Source organism: Salmo salar, chromosome 05 (genome assembly GCF_965601325.2).
Source record: "Salmo salar chromosome 05, fSalSal1, whole genome shotgun sequence".
Classification (NCBI taxonomy): Eukaryota; Metazoa; Chordata; class Actinopteri; order Salmoniformes; family Salmonidae; genus Salmo; species Salmo salar.
The window spans coordinates 93310677-93326406 of NC_138295.1; the positions used below are offsets into that span (position 1 = coordinate 93310677).

Below are 15730 nucleotides of genomic sequence, written 5' to 3' on the forward strand. Positions count from 1 at the left end.
GTGTTCAGGTTATCCCAGTCAGGATAAGGCTTTAGGTATTCAGGTTATCACAGTCAGGTTCCACCGGATACCCAGATTCAGATCCAGTCACATACAATATTTGAATATCATGTTTTGATTTTCTCCATCATCTTCCACGTATAAGATATGGACTGAGATCCATGTTTTGCTGTTCATATGTACCAACTTTTTGTTTTATCTTAAATTTAATCACTGATATCATACACACGTTGCATGTCCTTCTGCCTCTGCATTACTTGCTCTTTGGGGGTTTAGGCTGGGTTTCTGTATAAGCACTTCGTGACAACTGCTCAAAACATCAGAATTATGTACCCAGACTACCTCCAGTCGCAACCAATCATCACACCGCCACACCTCTATCTGCCACAGGGCTCACCAGGTTGTAGTCCTAAAACCCGGAAATGAATGGGGAAACAATAGGGTTTTGGGCGAAAATTAGGTCTGAGGTTAAGACAGGCTTAGGACATCTTATAAATGAAAGGTAATATCAGTCACCTAACATGACCTTTATGAATTATGAAGCCTGTATGTGCTTTATATGTTGTTGTTTTTTGTATTACATAAATGGTTCAAAATTCACAAAAAGTGATGAAAACTGACGCAAACTATCTCATAGAACAAAACATATTAGATCTCCTAAGCCTGTGTTTACCACATACCTTAGTTTCAGCGTTTATCAACAACAAAAAAACGTATTTCCCATAGACTTTGTCCAACGAACCATGGCGGAGTTAGTGCCTACAAAATGACGCCATTCTACTTCCTCTATTGAGCATGTCGACGAGACATGGATCTGACGCCTGCGCAGAAGCCAGCGTGAGTCTGAATTGTCGATTGGGAGACGGTCGGAGCGAAGAATCTAGAGTGATGGGACCTGAGTGAAGGAACAGCCGCGAGTGATCCCTCTCCAAGCCGGTTATGACAGGTACATTTCAGCCTTCTATGCGTTCGGATATTGATTTAACGGTTTTTTAACGGGTTTATAGTGGAAACGACTGTAATAAGCTATCTGATGTGGATTACATAATAGTGGTGGAAATATGATTCGTTGTATGGCATTTCAACATCTGGAAGTGACATTTAAAATGAGAAAATGTCTTGATCTGCTGTCAACGTTTAGGGTGGGATTAACTGTCGAGTTTTGTATTTATTTTTGAAAGAACTAGACAGAAGACGTGTTGTCAGACTCAGATCAATAGTGTTTGTAGTTTTGTAAATAGACAGTTGACTTCCCAATCTCAACTTTATTTAGCCTATAGCATGCGCCTGGTGTGGCGTGGAAATCCAAAGCAAATCCGTTTACTTTGACGATAACAGCTTGTAGCCTAATCGATGACATGGTTTGATGCTATTATCTTAGATAAAAGATGTCTCAAGGGGACTGTGAAAGCAAGACGAAGGAAGGACGTGTGTGTCAGAGCAGTATGGCGTCATGTCTTACGTCCCTGCCTCCTTGGGTAGAGCGGATTCACATTCAGCACCATGGACAGCGATAGCTCTCTCTCTCTCTCTCTCTCTCTCTCTCTCTCTCTAGCTCTCTGTCTCTCTCTCTCTCTCTCTCTCTCTCTCTCTCTCTCTCTCGCTCTCTCTCTCGCTCTCTCTAGCTCTGTAGTCGCAGTCATTGAGTTATAAAAGAAGGTCGCATTTTTCCGGTTTACATGTTCACCACCGGCAAATAGCACTTGTTTCCTTCGTGTTTTGGTTTAAATGTTAATTATTTGAGATTGTAGAATGGGTTTGGTTCCAATCGGTGAGAGAACATGATCAAAACAAGATCAGCTGTATTGACCACTGGCATCCTCGTGACCTTATAATCGGTATGACAGAGGTTATTATATCGGCTACGTTGTCGTATCTGTTGTGTTTGTTTACTTGACAACTAGGTTTGTGTTTACATGGAATATTACCCATCAAAGCATTGGATTGGAACAGATGACGCTGTGGGCTCTTCAGAGACATATTTATTATGTATGATAGAGATTGTCAAGGAGTACACAAACTATACATATTGCATATCTCATTATTAGCATTTTTCATAATACTAAATGCTGAATATTTAGTCATTATTTTGCCATAAGCACATTCGATTTTATTTGACCTTTATTTTAAAGACCAAGGTCTCTTTCACAGAAAAGCCCTGCATACACATCATATACAAAATACAAAAAAATACAACTACATCATTCCACACTGACTACATTTAGACAACAGAACTGTTATTAATTCAGATAGAGTCTACATCAAACCAGCAGGAAGCAGGCATCAGGTAGCAGGTAGCAACATCAGGCAGCAGGTAGAAGGCAGCAGGTAGCAGGCAGCAGGTAGGAGGCAGCAGGCAGCAGGCAGCAGGTAGCAGGCAGCAGGCAGCAGGCAGCAGGTAGCAGGCAGCAGGTAGCAGGTAGAAGGCAGCAGGCAGAAGGCAGCAGGTAGCAGGCAGCAGGTAGCAGGCAGCAGGCAGAAGGTAGCAGGCAGCAGGTAGAAGGCAGCAGGTAGCAGGCAGCAGGTAGCAGGCAGCAGGTAGAAGGCAGCAGGTAGAAGGCAGCAGGCAGCAGGTAGCAGGTAGAACGCATCAGGCAGCAGGTAGCAGGCAACAGGCAGCAGGCAGAAGGTAGAAGGCAGCAGGTAGCAGGCAACAGGCAGCAGGTAGAAGGCAGCAGGTAGCAGGTAGAAGGCAGGCAGCAGGTAGCAGTCAGCAGGTAGCAGACAGCAGGTAATAGGCAGCAGGTAATAGGCAGCAGGTAGCAGGCAGCAGGTAATTGTCAGCAGGCAGCAGGTAATAGGCAGCAGGTAGCAGGCAGCAGGTAATTGTCAGCAGGTAGCAGGTAATAGGCAGCAGGTAGAAGGTAATAGGCAACAGGTAGCAGGTAATAGGTAGCAGGTAAAATGGGTAGAATATGTGATAGAAACCAGCCCTTATGTCCCATGTAACCACAATGTGATAGAAACCAGCCCTTATGTCCCATGTAACCACAATGTGATTAAACAGGTAACAGGTAGAAACACAACCTAATATCCTGAACAGGTAGCAGGCAGCAACACAACCTAATATCCTGAACAGGTAACCGGTAACAGGCAGAAACACAACCTAATATCCTGAACAGGTAACAGGTAGCAACACAACCTAATATCCTGAACAGGTAACAGGTAGAAACACAACCTAATATCCTGAACAGGTAGAAGGTAGCAGGCAGCAACACAACCTAATATCCTGAACAGGTAACAAGGTAACAGGTAGCAGGCAGAAACACAACCTAATATCCTGAACAGGTAACCGGTAACAGGCAGAAACACAACCTAATATCCTGAACAGGTAACAGGTAGCAACACAACCTAATATCCTGAACAGGTAGCAGGCAGAAACACAACCTAATATCCTGAACAGGTAGCATGTAGAAGGTAGCAGGCAGAAACAGAACCTAATATCCTGAACAGGTAACAGGTAGCAGGCAGAAACACAACCTAATATCCTGAACAGGTAGAATGTATAAGGTGGAAGGCAGAAACACAACCTAATATCCTGAACAGGTAACAGGCAGAAACACAACCTAATATCCTGAACAGCTAGCAGGTAGCAGGCAGAAACACAACCTAATATCCTGAACAGGTAGAATGTATAAGGTAGAAGGCAGAAACACAACCTAATATCCTGAACAGGTAGCAGGCAGAAACACAACCTAATATCCTGAACAGGCAGCAGGTAGCAGGCAGAAACACAACCTAATATCCTGAACAGGTAACAGGTAGAAGGTAGCAGACAGAAACACAACCTAATATCCTGAACAGGTAGCAGGCAGAAACACAACCTAATATCCTGAACAGGTAGAAGGTAGCAGGCAGAAACACAACCTAATATCCTGAACAGGTAGAAGGTAGAAGGTAGCAGGCAGAAACATAACCTAATATCCTGAACAGGTAACAGGTAGCATGTAGAAGGTAGCAGGCAGAAACACAACCTAATATCCTGAACAGGTAACAGGTAGCAGGCAGAAACACAACCTAATATCCTGAACAGGTAACAGGTAGCAACACAACCTAATATCCTGAACAGGTAACAGGTAGCAGGTAAAAACACAACCTTATATCCTGAACAGGTAACAGGTAGCAACACAACCTAATATCCTGAACAGGTAACAGGTAGCAACACAACCTAATATACTGAACAGGTAGCAGGCATAAACACAACCTAATATCCTGAACAGGTAGCAGGTAGAAACACAACCTAATATCCTGAACAGGTAACAGGTAGAAACACAACCTAATATCCTGAACAGGTAGCAGGTAGAAACACAACCTAATATCCTGAACAGGTAACAGGTAGAAACACAACCTAATATCCTGAACAGGCAGCAGGTAGCAGGCAGAAACACAACCTAATATCCTGAACAGGTAACAGGTAGAAGGTAGCAGACAGAAACACAACCTAATATCCCGAACAGGTAGCAGGCAGAAACACAACCTAATATCCTGAACAGGTAGAAGGTAGCAGGCAGAAACACAACCTAATATCCTGAACAGGTAGAAGGTAGAAGGTAGCAGGCAGAAACATAACCTAATATCCTGAACAGGTAACAGGTAGCATGTAGAAGGTAGCAGGCAGAAACACAACCTAATATCCTGAACAGGTAACAGGTAGCAGGCAGAAACACAACCTAATATCCTGAACAGGTAACAGGTAGCAACACAACCTAATATCCTGAACAGGTAACAGGTAGCAGGTAAAAACACAACCTTATATCCTGAACAGGTAACAGGTAGCAACACAACCTAATATCCTGAACAGGTAACAGGTAGCAACACAACCTAATATACTGAACAGGTAGCAGGCATAAACACAACCTAATATCCTGAACAGGTAGCAGGTAGAAACACAACCTAATATCCTGAACAGGTAACAGGTAGAAACACAACCTAATATCCTGAACAGGTAGCAGGTAGAAACACAACCTAATATCCTGAACAGGTAACAGGTAGCAGGTAGCAGGTAGAAACACAACCTAATATCCTGAACAGGTAACAGGTAGCAACACAACCTAATATCCCGAACAGGTAACAGGTAGCAGGTAGAAACACAACCTAATATCCTGAACAGGTAGCAGGTAGCAACACAGTCTAATATCCTGAACAGGTAACAGGTAGCAACACAACCTAATATCCTGAACAGGTAACAGGTAGCAGGTAGAAACACAACCTAATATCCTGAACAGGTGCAGGTAGCAACACAACCTAATATCCTGAACAGGTAGCAGGTAGAAGGTAGAAACACAACCTAATATCCTGAACAGGTAACAGGTAGCAGGCATAAACACAACCTAATATCCTGAACAGGTAACAGGTAACAACACAACCTAATATCCTGATCAGGTAGCAGGCATAAACACAACCTAATATCCTGAACAGGTAGCAGGTAGAAACACAACCTAATATCCTGAACAGGTAACAGGTAGAAACACAACCTAATATCCTGAACAGGTAGCAGGTAGAAACACAACCTAATATCCTGAACAGGTAACAGGTAGAAGGTAGCAGGTAGAAACACAACCTAATATCCTGAACAGGTAACAGGTAGCAACACAACCTAATATCCTGAACAGGTAACAGCTAGCAGGTAGAAACACAACCTAATATCCTGAACAGGTAGCAGGTAGCAACACAGTCTAATATCCTGAACAGGTAACAGGTAGCAACACAACCTAATATCCTGAACAGGTAACAGGTAGCAGGTAGAAACACAACCTAATATCCTGAACAGGTAGCAGGTAGCAACACAACCTAATATCCTGAACAGGTAACAGGTAGCAACACAACCTAATATCCTGAACAGGTAGCAGGTAGCAGGTAGAAACACAACCTAATATCCTGAACAGGTAACAGGTAGCAGGCATAAACACAACCTAATATCCTGAACAGGTAACAGGTAACAACACAACCTAATATCCTGAACAGGTAACAGGCAGAAACACAACCTAATATCCTGAACAGGTAACAGGTAGAAACAGAACCTAATATCCTGAACAGGTAACAGGTAACAACACAACCTAATATCCTGAACAGGTAACAAGTAGCAGGCAGAAACACAACCTAATATCCTGAACAGGTAACAGGTAGCAGGCAGAAACACAACCTAATATCCTGAACAGGTAACAGGTAGCAGGCAGAAACACAACCTAATATCCTGAACAGGTAACAGGTAGCAGGCAGAAACACAACCTAATATCCTGAACAGGTAACAGGCAGAAACACAACCTAATATCCTGAACAGGTAACAGGTAGCAACAGAACCTAATATCCTGATCAGGTAACAGGCAGAAACACAACCTAATATCCTGAACAGGTAACACGTAGCAGGTAGCAGGTAGAAACACAACCTAATATCCTGAACAGGTAACAAGTAGCAGGTAGCAGGTATAAACACAACCTAATATCCTGAACAGGTAGCAGGTAGAAACACAACCTAATATCCTGAACAGGTAGCAGTTAGCAAGTAGCAACAGAACCTAATATCCTGAACAGGGACAGATGGGTGATTCAAAATGGGAGCAACACTGTGGCTCATTCAGCATTGTATCTCTCTCCCATAATAAAACTGTTTATGTGTGTGTGTGTGTGTGTGTGTGTGTGTGTGTGTGTGTGTGTGTGTGTGTGTGTGTGTGTGTGTGTGTGTGTGTGTGTGTGTGTGTGTGTGTGTGTGTGTGTGTGTGTGTGTGTGTGTGTGTGTGTGTGTGTGTGCAGGCAGTGGCACCTGGTGTGTGTGAGGTTAGTGTGGTGCTGTCTCTCTCTATCTCTCTAGACAGAGCTGAGGTGAAAGGGTCAGGATGGCTTCAGCCTGTGCTGAGATCTGTGGGTCAGACTACGCTGAACAGACGCAGCACGACCAGCGATATGGCGTCAGATCATACCTCCACCAGTTCTACGAGGAGTGTACTGCCTCCATCTGGGAACGCGATGAAGATTTTCAGATTCAGAGATCGCCTAGTCGGTGGAGCTCTGTCTTCTGGAAGGTATGATACATGAGAGAAGAGATATTGGGAGGGTATTGGGCCAAGGTGCTGTAAACATCCTGACATGGTCTGGGTAGTGTATTGAGCCAGGTTACTGTAAACATCCTGACATGGTCTGGGTAGTGTATTGAGCCAGGTTACTGTAAACATCCTGACATGGTCTGGGTAGTGTATTGAGCCAGGTTACTGTAAACATACTGACATGGTCTGGGTAGTGTATTGAGCCAGGTTACTGTAAACATCCTGACATGGTCTGGGTAGTGTATTGAGCCAGGTTACTGTAAACATCCTGACATGGTCTGGGTAGTGTATTGAGCCAGGTTACTGTAAACATCCTGACATGGTCTGGGTAGTGTATTGGGCCAGGTTACTGTAAACATCCTGACATGGTCTGGGTAGTGTATTGAGCCAGGTTACTGTAAACATCCTGACATGGTCTGGGTAGTGTATTGAGCCAGGTTACTGTAAACATCCTGACATGGTCTGGGTAGTGTATTGAGCCAGGTTACTGTAAACATCCTGACATGGTCTGGGTAGTGTATTGAGCCAGGTTACTGTAAACATCCTGACATGGTCTGGGTAGTGTATTGAGCCAGGTTACTGTAAACATCCTGACATGGTCTGGGTAGTGTATTGAGCCAGGTTACTGTAAACATACTGACATGGTCTGGGTATTGTATTGAGCCAAGGTGCTGTAACATCCTGACATGGTCTGGGTAATGTATTGAGCCAGGTTACTGTAAACATACTGACATGGTCTGGGTAGTGTATTGAGCCAGGTTACTGTAAACATCTGCTTGTTCAGCGTTTGGAACCCTGATCCTGTCTCTCCCTCCCCCAGGTCTGTCTAGCGTTAGGAACCCTGATCCTGTCTCTCCCTCCCCCAGGTCTGTCTAGCGTTAGGAACCCTGATCCTGTCTCTCCCTCCCCCAGGTCTGTCTAGCGTTAGGAACCCTGATCCTGTCTCTCCCTCCCCCAGGTCTGTCTAGCGTTAGGAACCCTGATCCTGTCTCTCCCTTCCCCAGGTCTGTCTAGCGTTAGGAACCCTGATCCTGTCTCTCCCTCCCCCAGGTCTGTCTAGCGTTAGGAACCCTGATCCTGTCTCTCCCTCCCCCAGGTCTGTCTAGCGTTAGGAACCCTGATCCTGTCTCTCCCTCCCCCAGGTCTGTCTAGCGTTAGGAACCCTGATCCTGTCTCTCCCTTCCCCAGGTCTGTCTAGCGTTAGGAACCCTGATCCTGTCTCTCCCTCCCCCAGGTCTGTCTAGCGTTAGGAACCCTGATCCTGGTGACAGGCCTCATTGTCCTACTGGTGGGCTACGCCACCCCGACTAAGATCGAAGCGTTCGGGGAGGACGAGCTCCTCTTCGTGGACAGCCATGCTGTGCGCTTCAACCGAGCGCTGGACGTGTGCAAGCTGACGGGCGCCGTGCTGTTCTGCGTGGGTGGCGGCCTGATGGCCGTAGGTCTCCTCCTCTCGGCCTTCTCTAAGACCTACTCCAAGGAGGAGCTGTACCTGCAGCAGAAGTTTAAGGAGAGGCTGGTTGATATCCAGAATACGGTCCATCCAATCACCAGAGGCCCTACTCCGGGGGAGAGTAAGATCCCTGTCACCCTGTCTAAAGTGCAAAGTGTCCAGCCCAACTCAGAGACATAACAGTTATCAATGTAGTAGTGAGAGGTAGATCATCAGTGGTGTTCATGTGTCCTTGTTCCTAACCCTTCTAAAGGTCAGCTTACGGCATCTTAGTACTACTCCTTAAAAACAAACCCTGTGTATCCAGCACTTACACTAGTGGCTGCAGGAGGAATCGCACAGCTCCTTTCATGTAACACTGTGTTATAAAGGCCGCAGGAGGTTTCACACAGCTCCTTTCATGTAACGCTGTGTTATACAGGCCGCAGGAGGTTTCATACAGCTCCTTTCATGTAACACTGTGTTATAAAGGCCGCAGGAGGTTTCACACAGCTCCTTTCATGTAACGCTGTGTTATACAGGCCGCAGGAGGTTTCATACAGCTCCTTTCAGGTAACGCTGTGGTAGTGTCAACTACTGGCTGGGTTACAATCAGCCTACAGGATTAATGTACCTAGATCAAGAAACTAACAGACTCATTGTATAGAGCAGTGGTTCTCAACCTGGGGTTCTTATCCTATCCACAGAGGGTACTTATCCTATCCACAGGGGGTACTTATCATATCCACAGGGGGTACTTATCCTATCCACAGAGGGTACTTATCCTATCCACAGGGGGTACTTATCATATCCACAGGGGGTACTTATCCTATCCACAGGGGGTACTTATCCTATCCACAGAGGGTACTTATCCTATCCACATGGGAACTTATCCTATCCACAGAGGGTACTTATCCTATCCACATGGGGTACTTATCCTATTCACAGGGGTACTTATCCTATCCGCAGGGGGAACATAGCGTATCCACAGGCAGAACTTATCCTATCCACAGGGGGTACTTATCCTATCCACAGGCAGAACTTATCCAATCCATGGGGGGTACTTATCCTATCCACAGGCAGAACTTATCCTATCCACAGGCAGACTTATCCTATCCACAGGGGGTACTTATCCTATCCACAGGGGGTACTTATCCTATCCACAGGCAGAACTTATCCTATCCACAGGCAGAACTTATCCTATCCACAGGCAGAACTTATCCTATCCACAGGGGTACTTATCCTATCCACAGGGGGTACTTATCCTATCCATAGGCAGAACTTATCCTATCCACAGGCAGAACGTATCCTATCCACAGGGGGTACTTATCCTATCCACAGGCAGAACTTATCCTATCCACAGGGGGTACTTATCCTATCCAAAGGCAGAACTTATCCTATCCACAGGCAGAACTTATCCTATCCACAGGGGGTACTTATCCTATCCACAGGGGGTGCTTATCCTATCCACAGGCAGAACTTATCCTATCCACAGGCAGAACTTATCCTATCCACAGACAGAACTTATCCTATCCACAGGGGGTACTTATCCTATCCACACGGGGTACTTATCCTATCCACACGGGGTACTTATACTATCCACAGGCAAAACTTATCCTATCCACAGGGGGTACTTATCCTATCCACAGGCAGAACTTATCCTATCCACAGGCAGAACTTATCCTATCCACAGGGGGTACTTATCCTATCCACAGGGGGTATTTATCCTATCCACAGGCAGAACTTATCCTATCCACAGGCAGAACTTATCCTATCCACAGGCAGAACTTATCCTATCCACAGGGGGTACTTATCCTATCCACAGGGGGTACTTATCCTATCCACACGGGGTACTTATCCTATCCACATGGGGTACTTATCCTATCCACAGGCAGAACTTATCCTATCCACAGGGGGTACTTATCCTATCCACAGGGGGTACTTATCCTATCCACAGGGGGTACTTATCCTATCCACAGGGGGTACTTATCCTATCCACAGGGGGTACTTATCCTATCCACAGGCAGAACTTATCCTATCCACAGGGGGTACTTATCCTATCCACAGGCAGAACCTATCCTATCCACAGGCAGAACTTATCCTATCCACAGGCAGAACTTATCCTATCCACAGGGGGTACTTATACTATCCACAGGCAGAACTTATCCTATCCACAGGGGGTACTTATCCTATCCACAGGCAGAACTTATCCTATCCACAGGCAGAACTTATCCTATCCACAGGGGGTACTTATCCTATCCACAGGGGGTATTTATCCTATCCACAGGCAGAACTTATCCTATCCACAGGCAGAACTTATCCTATCCACAGGGGGTACTTATCCTATCCACAGGGGGTACTTATCCTATCCACACGGGGTACTTATCCTATCCACAGGCAGAACTTATCCTATCCACAGGGGGTAAGGTAGCAAACCACTAATGTAGAGGACATGCCCTGAGGGGACAAAACATTAAGAACACCTGCTCTTTCAATGAGATAGAATGACCAGGTGAATCCAGGTGAAAGCTATGATCCCTTATTGATGTCAGTTGTTAAATCCACTTCAATCAGTGTAGATGAAGGGGAGGAGACAGGTTAAAGAAGGATTTTTAAGCCTTGAGACATTTTTATTTTATTTATTTCATCTTTATTTAACCAGGTAGGCAAGTTGAGAACAAGTTCTCATTTACAATTGTGACCTGGCCAAGATAAAGGAAAGCAGTTTGACACATACAACAACACATAGTTACACATGGAGTAAAACAAACATACAGTCAATAATACAGTAGAAAAATAAGTCTATATACTATGTGAGCAAATGAGGTGAGATAAGGGAGGTAAAAGGCAATAAATAGGCCATGGTGGCGAAGTAAATACAATATAGCAAGTAAAACACTGGAATGGTTGATTTGTAATGGAAGAAAGTGCAAAGTAGAAATAATGGGGTGGAAAGGAGCAAAATAAATAAATACAGTAGGGGAAGAGGTAGTTGTTTGAGCTAAATTATAGATGGGCTATGTACAGGTGCAGTGATCTGTGAGCTGCTCTGACAGCTGGTGCTTAAAGCTAGTGAGGGAGATAAGTGTTTCCAGTTTCAGAGATTTTTGTAGTTCGTTCCAGTCATTGGCAGCAGAGAACTGGAAGGAGAGACGGCCAAAGGAGGAATTGGCTTTGGGGGTGACCAGTGAGATATACCTGCTGGAAAGCGTGCTACAGGTGGGTGCTGCGATGGTGACCAGCGAGCTGAGATAAGGGGGGACTTTACCTAGCAGGGTCTTGTAGATGACCTGGAGCCAGTGGGTTTGGCGACGAGTATGAAGCGAGGGCCAGCCAACGAGAGCATACAGGTCGCAGTGGTGGGTAGTATATGGGACTTTGGTGACAAAACGGATGGCACTGTGATAGACTGCATCCAATTTATTGAGTAGGGTATTGGAGGCTATTTTGTAAATGACATCGCCGAAGTCGAGGATTGGTAGGATGGTCAGTTTTACGAGGGTATGTTTGGCAGCATGAGTGAAGGATGCTTTGTTGCGAAATAGGAAGCCAATTCTAGATTTAACTTTGGATTGGAAATGTTTGATGTGAGTCTGGAAGGAGAGCTTACAGTCTAACCAGACACCTAGGTATTTGTAGTTGTCCACATATTCTAAGTCAGAACCGTCCAGAGTAGTGATGCTGGATGGGCGGGCAGGTGCAGGCAGCGATCGGTTGAAGAGCATGCATTTACTTTTACTTGTATTTAAGAGCAGTTGGAGGCCACGGAAGGAGAGTTGTATGGCATTGAAGCTTGGATTGTGTATGTGTGCCATTCAGAGGGTGAATTGGCAAGACTAAAGACTTAAGTGCCTTTAAACGGGGTATGGTAGTAGGTACCAGACTCACCAGTTTCAGTGTGTCAAGAACTGCAACGCTGCTGGGTTTTTCACGCTCAACTGTTTCCCGTGTGTATCATTAATGGTCCACCACCCAAAGGACATCCAGCCAACTTGACACAACTGTGGGAAGCATTGGAGTCAACAAGGGCCAGCATCCCTGTGGAACGCTTTCGACACCTTGTAGAGTCCATGAGCCCAGATTAATTGAGGCTGTAACTCAATATCAGGAAGGTGTTCTTAATGTTTTGTCCAACTCAGTGTCTCCACTAACGGCTGGAGGCATCACACAGCTCCTTTGATCTAACTCTTTATTAGTGACAGTCAGTCACTGTCTTGCGTAGGTTTTCCATCTTGACTGGATTTATGAGTGTCATCTTCAGCAGTGAAGAATTGAAAGAATGGGGTTCCTTTTTCCCCAAAATATCTATATTGAGTCTAAGCAATTGCTGACAACTGTTGTTCTATAATTTCTGTGGTGTAACGAGCAGCAGCTGTGGTGTAACTAGTAGCAGCTGTGGTGTAACGAGCAGCAGCTGTGGTGTAACGAGCAGCAGCTGTGGTGTAACGAGCAGCAGCTGTGGTGTAACGAGCAGCAGCTGTGGTGTAACGAGAACAAACTGTGGTGTAACGAGCAGCAGCTGTGGTGTAACTAGCAGCAGCTGTGGTGTAACTAGCAGCAGCTGTGGTGTAACGAGCAGCAGCTGTGGTGTAACGAGCAGCAGCTGTGGTGTAACTAGCAGCAGCTGTGGTGTAACTAGCAGCAGCTGTGGTGTAACTAGCAGCAGCTGTGGTGTAACGAGCAGCAGCTGTGGTGTAACGAGCAGCAGCTGTGGTGTAACGAGCAGCAGCTGTGGTGTAACGAGCAGCAGCTGTGGTGTAACTAGCAGCAGCTGCGGTGTAACGAGCAGCAGCTGCGGTGTAACGAGCAGCAGCTGCGGTGTAACGAGCAGCAGCTGCGGTGTAACGAGCAGCAGCTGCGGTGTAACTAGCAGCAGCTGCGGTGTAACGAGCAGCAGCTGCGGTGTAACGAGCAGCAGCTGTGGTGTAACGAGCAGCAGCTGTGGTGTAACGAGCAGCAGCTGTGGTGTAACTAGCAGCAGCTGTGGTGTTTGATGTGTAGTCCTGTGATTGATGTTCATTTCCTACTCAGTTCAAAGTAACACCGCTCGTTGTAACAGCAGACAGGACGCACACAGAGTGAGGAAAAGCCTTTAACACAGAGGATTTGTGTTCCACGGTGGTGCCAATAACAACGGGATCGCTACTGTAGTCGTGTTAGTGGTTTTATTTACGTACAAATAATGTATCTTTGCAAAAAAACAACAAACTGAATCCTCCTCAGTTCCCAGATAAGGTAGAAGATATAAAGGTTTTATCAGTTGAAACGTCTCTAAAGGATCAACCTTATATTTATATTCTGCTCTGTCACTTCCTCACTTGGCTTTAAACCCCTATGTCATGTTGTTATAAATCACAACATAGAATCTATAGACAGTTGGCTTTAAACCCCTATGTCATGTTGTTATAAATCACAACATAGAATCTATAGACAGTTGGCTTTAAACCCCTATGTCATGTTGTTATAAATCACAACATAGAATCTATAGACAGTTGGCTTTAAACCCCTATGTCATGTTGTTGTAAATCACAACATAGAATCTATAGACAGTTGGCTTTAAACCCCTATGTCATGTTGTTATAAATCACAACATAGAATCTATAGACAGTTGGCTTTAAACCCCTATGTCATGTTGTTATAAATCACAACATAGAATCTATAGACAGTTGGCTTTAAACCCCTATGTCATGTTGTTGTAAATCACAACATAGAATCTATAGACAGTTGGCTTTAAACCCCTATGTCATGTTGTTGTAAATCACAACATAGAATCTATAGACAGTTGGCTTTAAACCCCTATGTCATGTTGTTGTAAATCACAACATAGAATCTATAGACACAAGGCAGGGTGATAAAGATACTGGGCTGCTGAGGACATCAGATGCACCAGACACTGGACATACATTACATTACTCTAGACTACTGGTCTGTCAGTTCAGACACAACAGAACTCTAGCAGGGATAGAATGGAGACTAAAAGCTGCTTCGTTTTGTTTATAGGAGAAACCAGGTGATCTGGGACTTAACAAGTTGATAGAGCTGAAGATTCTGTGTTGCGGTTTTCTTTAACCCTTTAAATCAATTTCTCTTCAAATGAATATATCAGCTTTGATTTTCATGTTTGTAAAATACCATTATTGTAAAATACCAAGTACCATAGTGTGTGTGATCTGATGAACTGACCTTTCCCATTCAAACAAACTGCTGACCCTTGACCCCTTCCTTCCTTCCTCTTTTATTTTTATAACTGTGAGAGGTGACATCATCCAAACTCATCCTGTACTAGACACAACACAGGCCAGGTGTGAAAACAGACAAACAAGAGTTCGCCTGTAGCTAACGATGACGCCTCACCTGGAACACTGGAGGCTGGTGGGCGGAGATATCGGAGGACGGGCTCATTGTTAACGGCTGGAATGGACTGAAAGGAGCGGTATCAAAACACGCGACAACTTTCGTATCCATTCCATTCCAGCTGTTATGATGAGCCTGTCCCTAACTACATCTCCACCCACCAGCCTCCGCTGACCTGTAACCAAGGTAACCAACATGTCAATCTATAGAAGACAAGTCATCGGTGTGAGATAAAGCTACAAAACAATAAACCAATGAGAATAACATTACTAGCTAACTAAAGAGACATAACTATAACAGTGATTAATAGCAGTCACTTCTGAGTGGTCAGTTTGGCTTGATGGATCCATATAGTGCCATGTTGTGAATACATTTATAATAACATTTTAAATGGAGTAAATTGAAAACCTGTATTCAAAAACCCTGTTCCAAATTATTACAGATGAGAGTTGTGTTAAATCTTAAGGGAATATTTGTTATCAAATGGATTGTACCTGTCAGAGAAAGAAGGAACTAGCAAAGATAACTCTGTCCTATATTACATGTCTATTTTTCATATAACATAATAAATACAACTTGGAATTATCAGCAGCTTACTCCTGGTGACGATTCTGTTTTCTGATCAACTGTCTCATCTCTGTCCGCCATTTGTGTCCTTAAGCTCTTTGTTATGGTAATATTAATATATAGTGTATACCCAACCACTGTTATTGTCTTACATTACATCTGTTATTATCAACATCCTGTAAAGACACAGGAAGAGGACTTTTGAAGGGAAGTAGAGACATGACCTTGTTATTTCTAGCAGCTTGAAGAGGCTGGCGGGAGAAAGAGACGCGAGGGAGAGGGACGGAGGGTATAAACGGTGCTCCTAGAAATAGAACTGGAGGACGCTCACAGCGTT

The 15730-nt window shown here is 44.7% G+C and overlaps 1 protein-coding gene across 1 annotated transcript; it reads left to right on the forward strand.

Moving 5' to 3' along the window:
• Positions 1-832: 832 nt before the first annotated feature.
• Positions 833-15422, forward strand: LOC123743222 (neurensin-1). Its single transcript, XM_045719327.2, has 3 exons — positions 833-946; positions 6751-7019; positions 8275-15422. Exons 2-3 carry the CDS (start codon positions 6834-6836, stop codon positions 8671-8673), a joined length of 585 nt encoding a protein of 194 aa, XP_045575283.1. The 5' UTR covers positions 833-946; positions 6751-6833; the 3' UTR covers positions 8674-15422.
• Positions 15423-15730: the final 308 nt, after the last annotated feature.

Excerpts from the sequence above, each read along its gene's own strand:
- LOC123743222 (XM_045719327.2), top strand. The coding sequence starts at position 6,834 with ATGGCTTCAGCCTGTGCTGAGATCTGTGGGTCAGACTACGCTGAACAG. Across the intron at positions 7,020-8,274 it reads GGAGCTCTGTCTTCTGGAAG|GTCTGTCTAGCGTTAGGAAC; the intron begins GTATGATACATG and ends TCCCTCCCCCAG.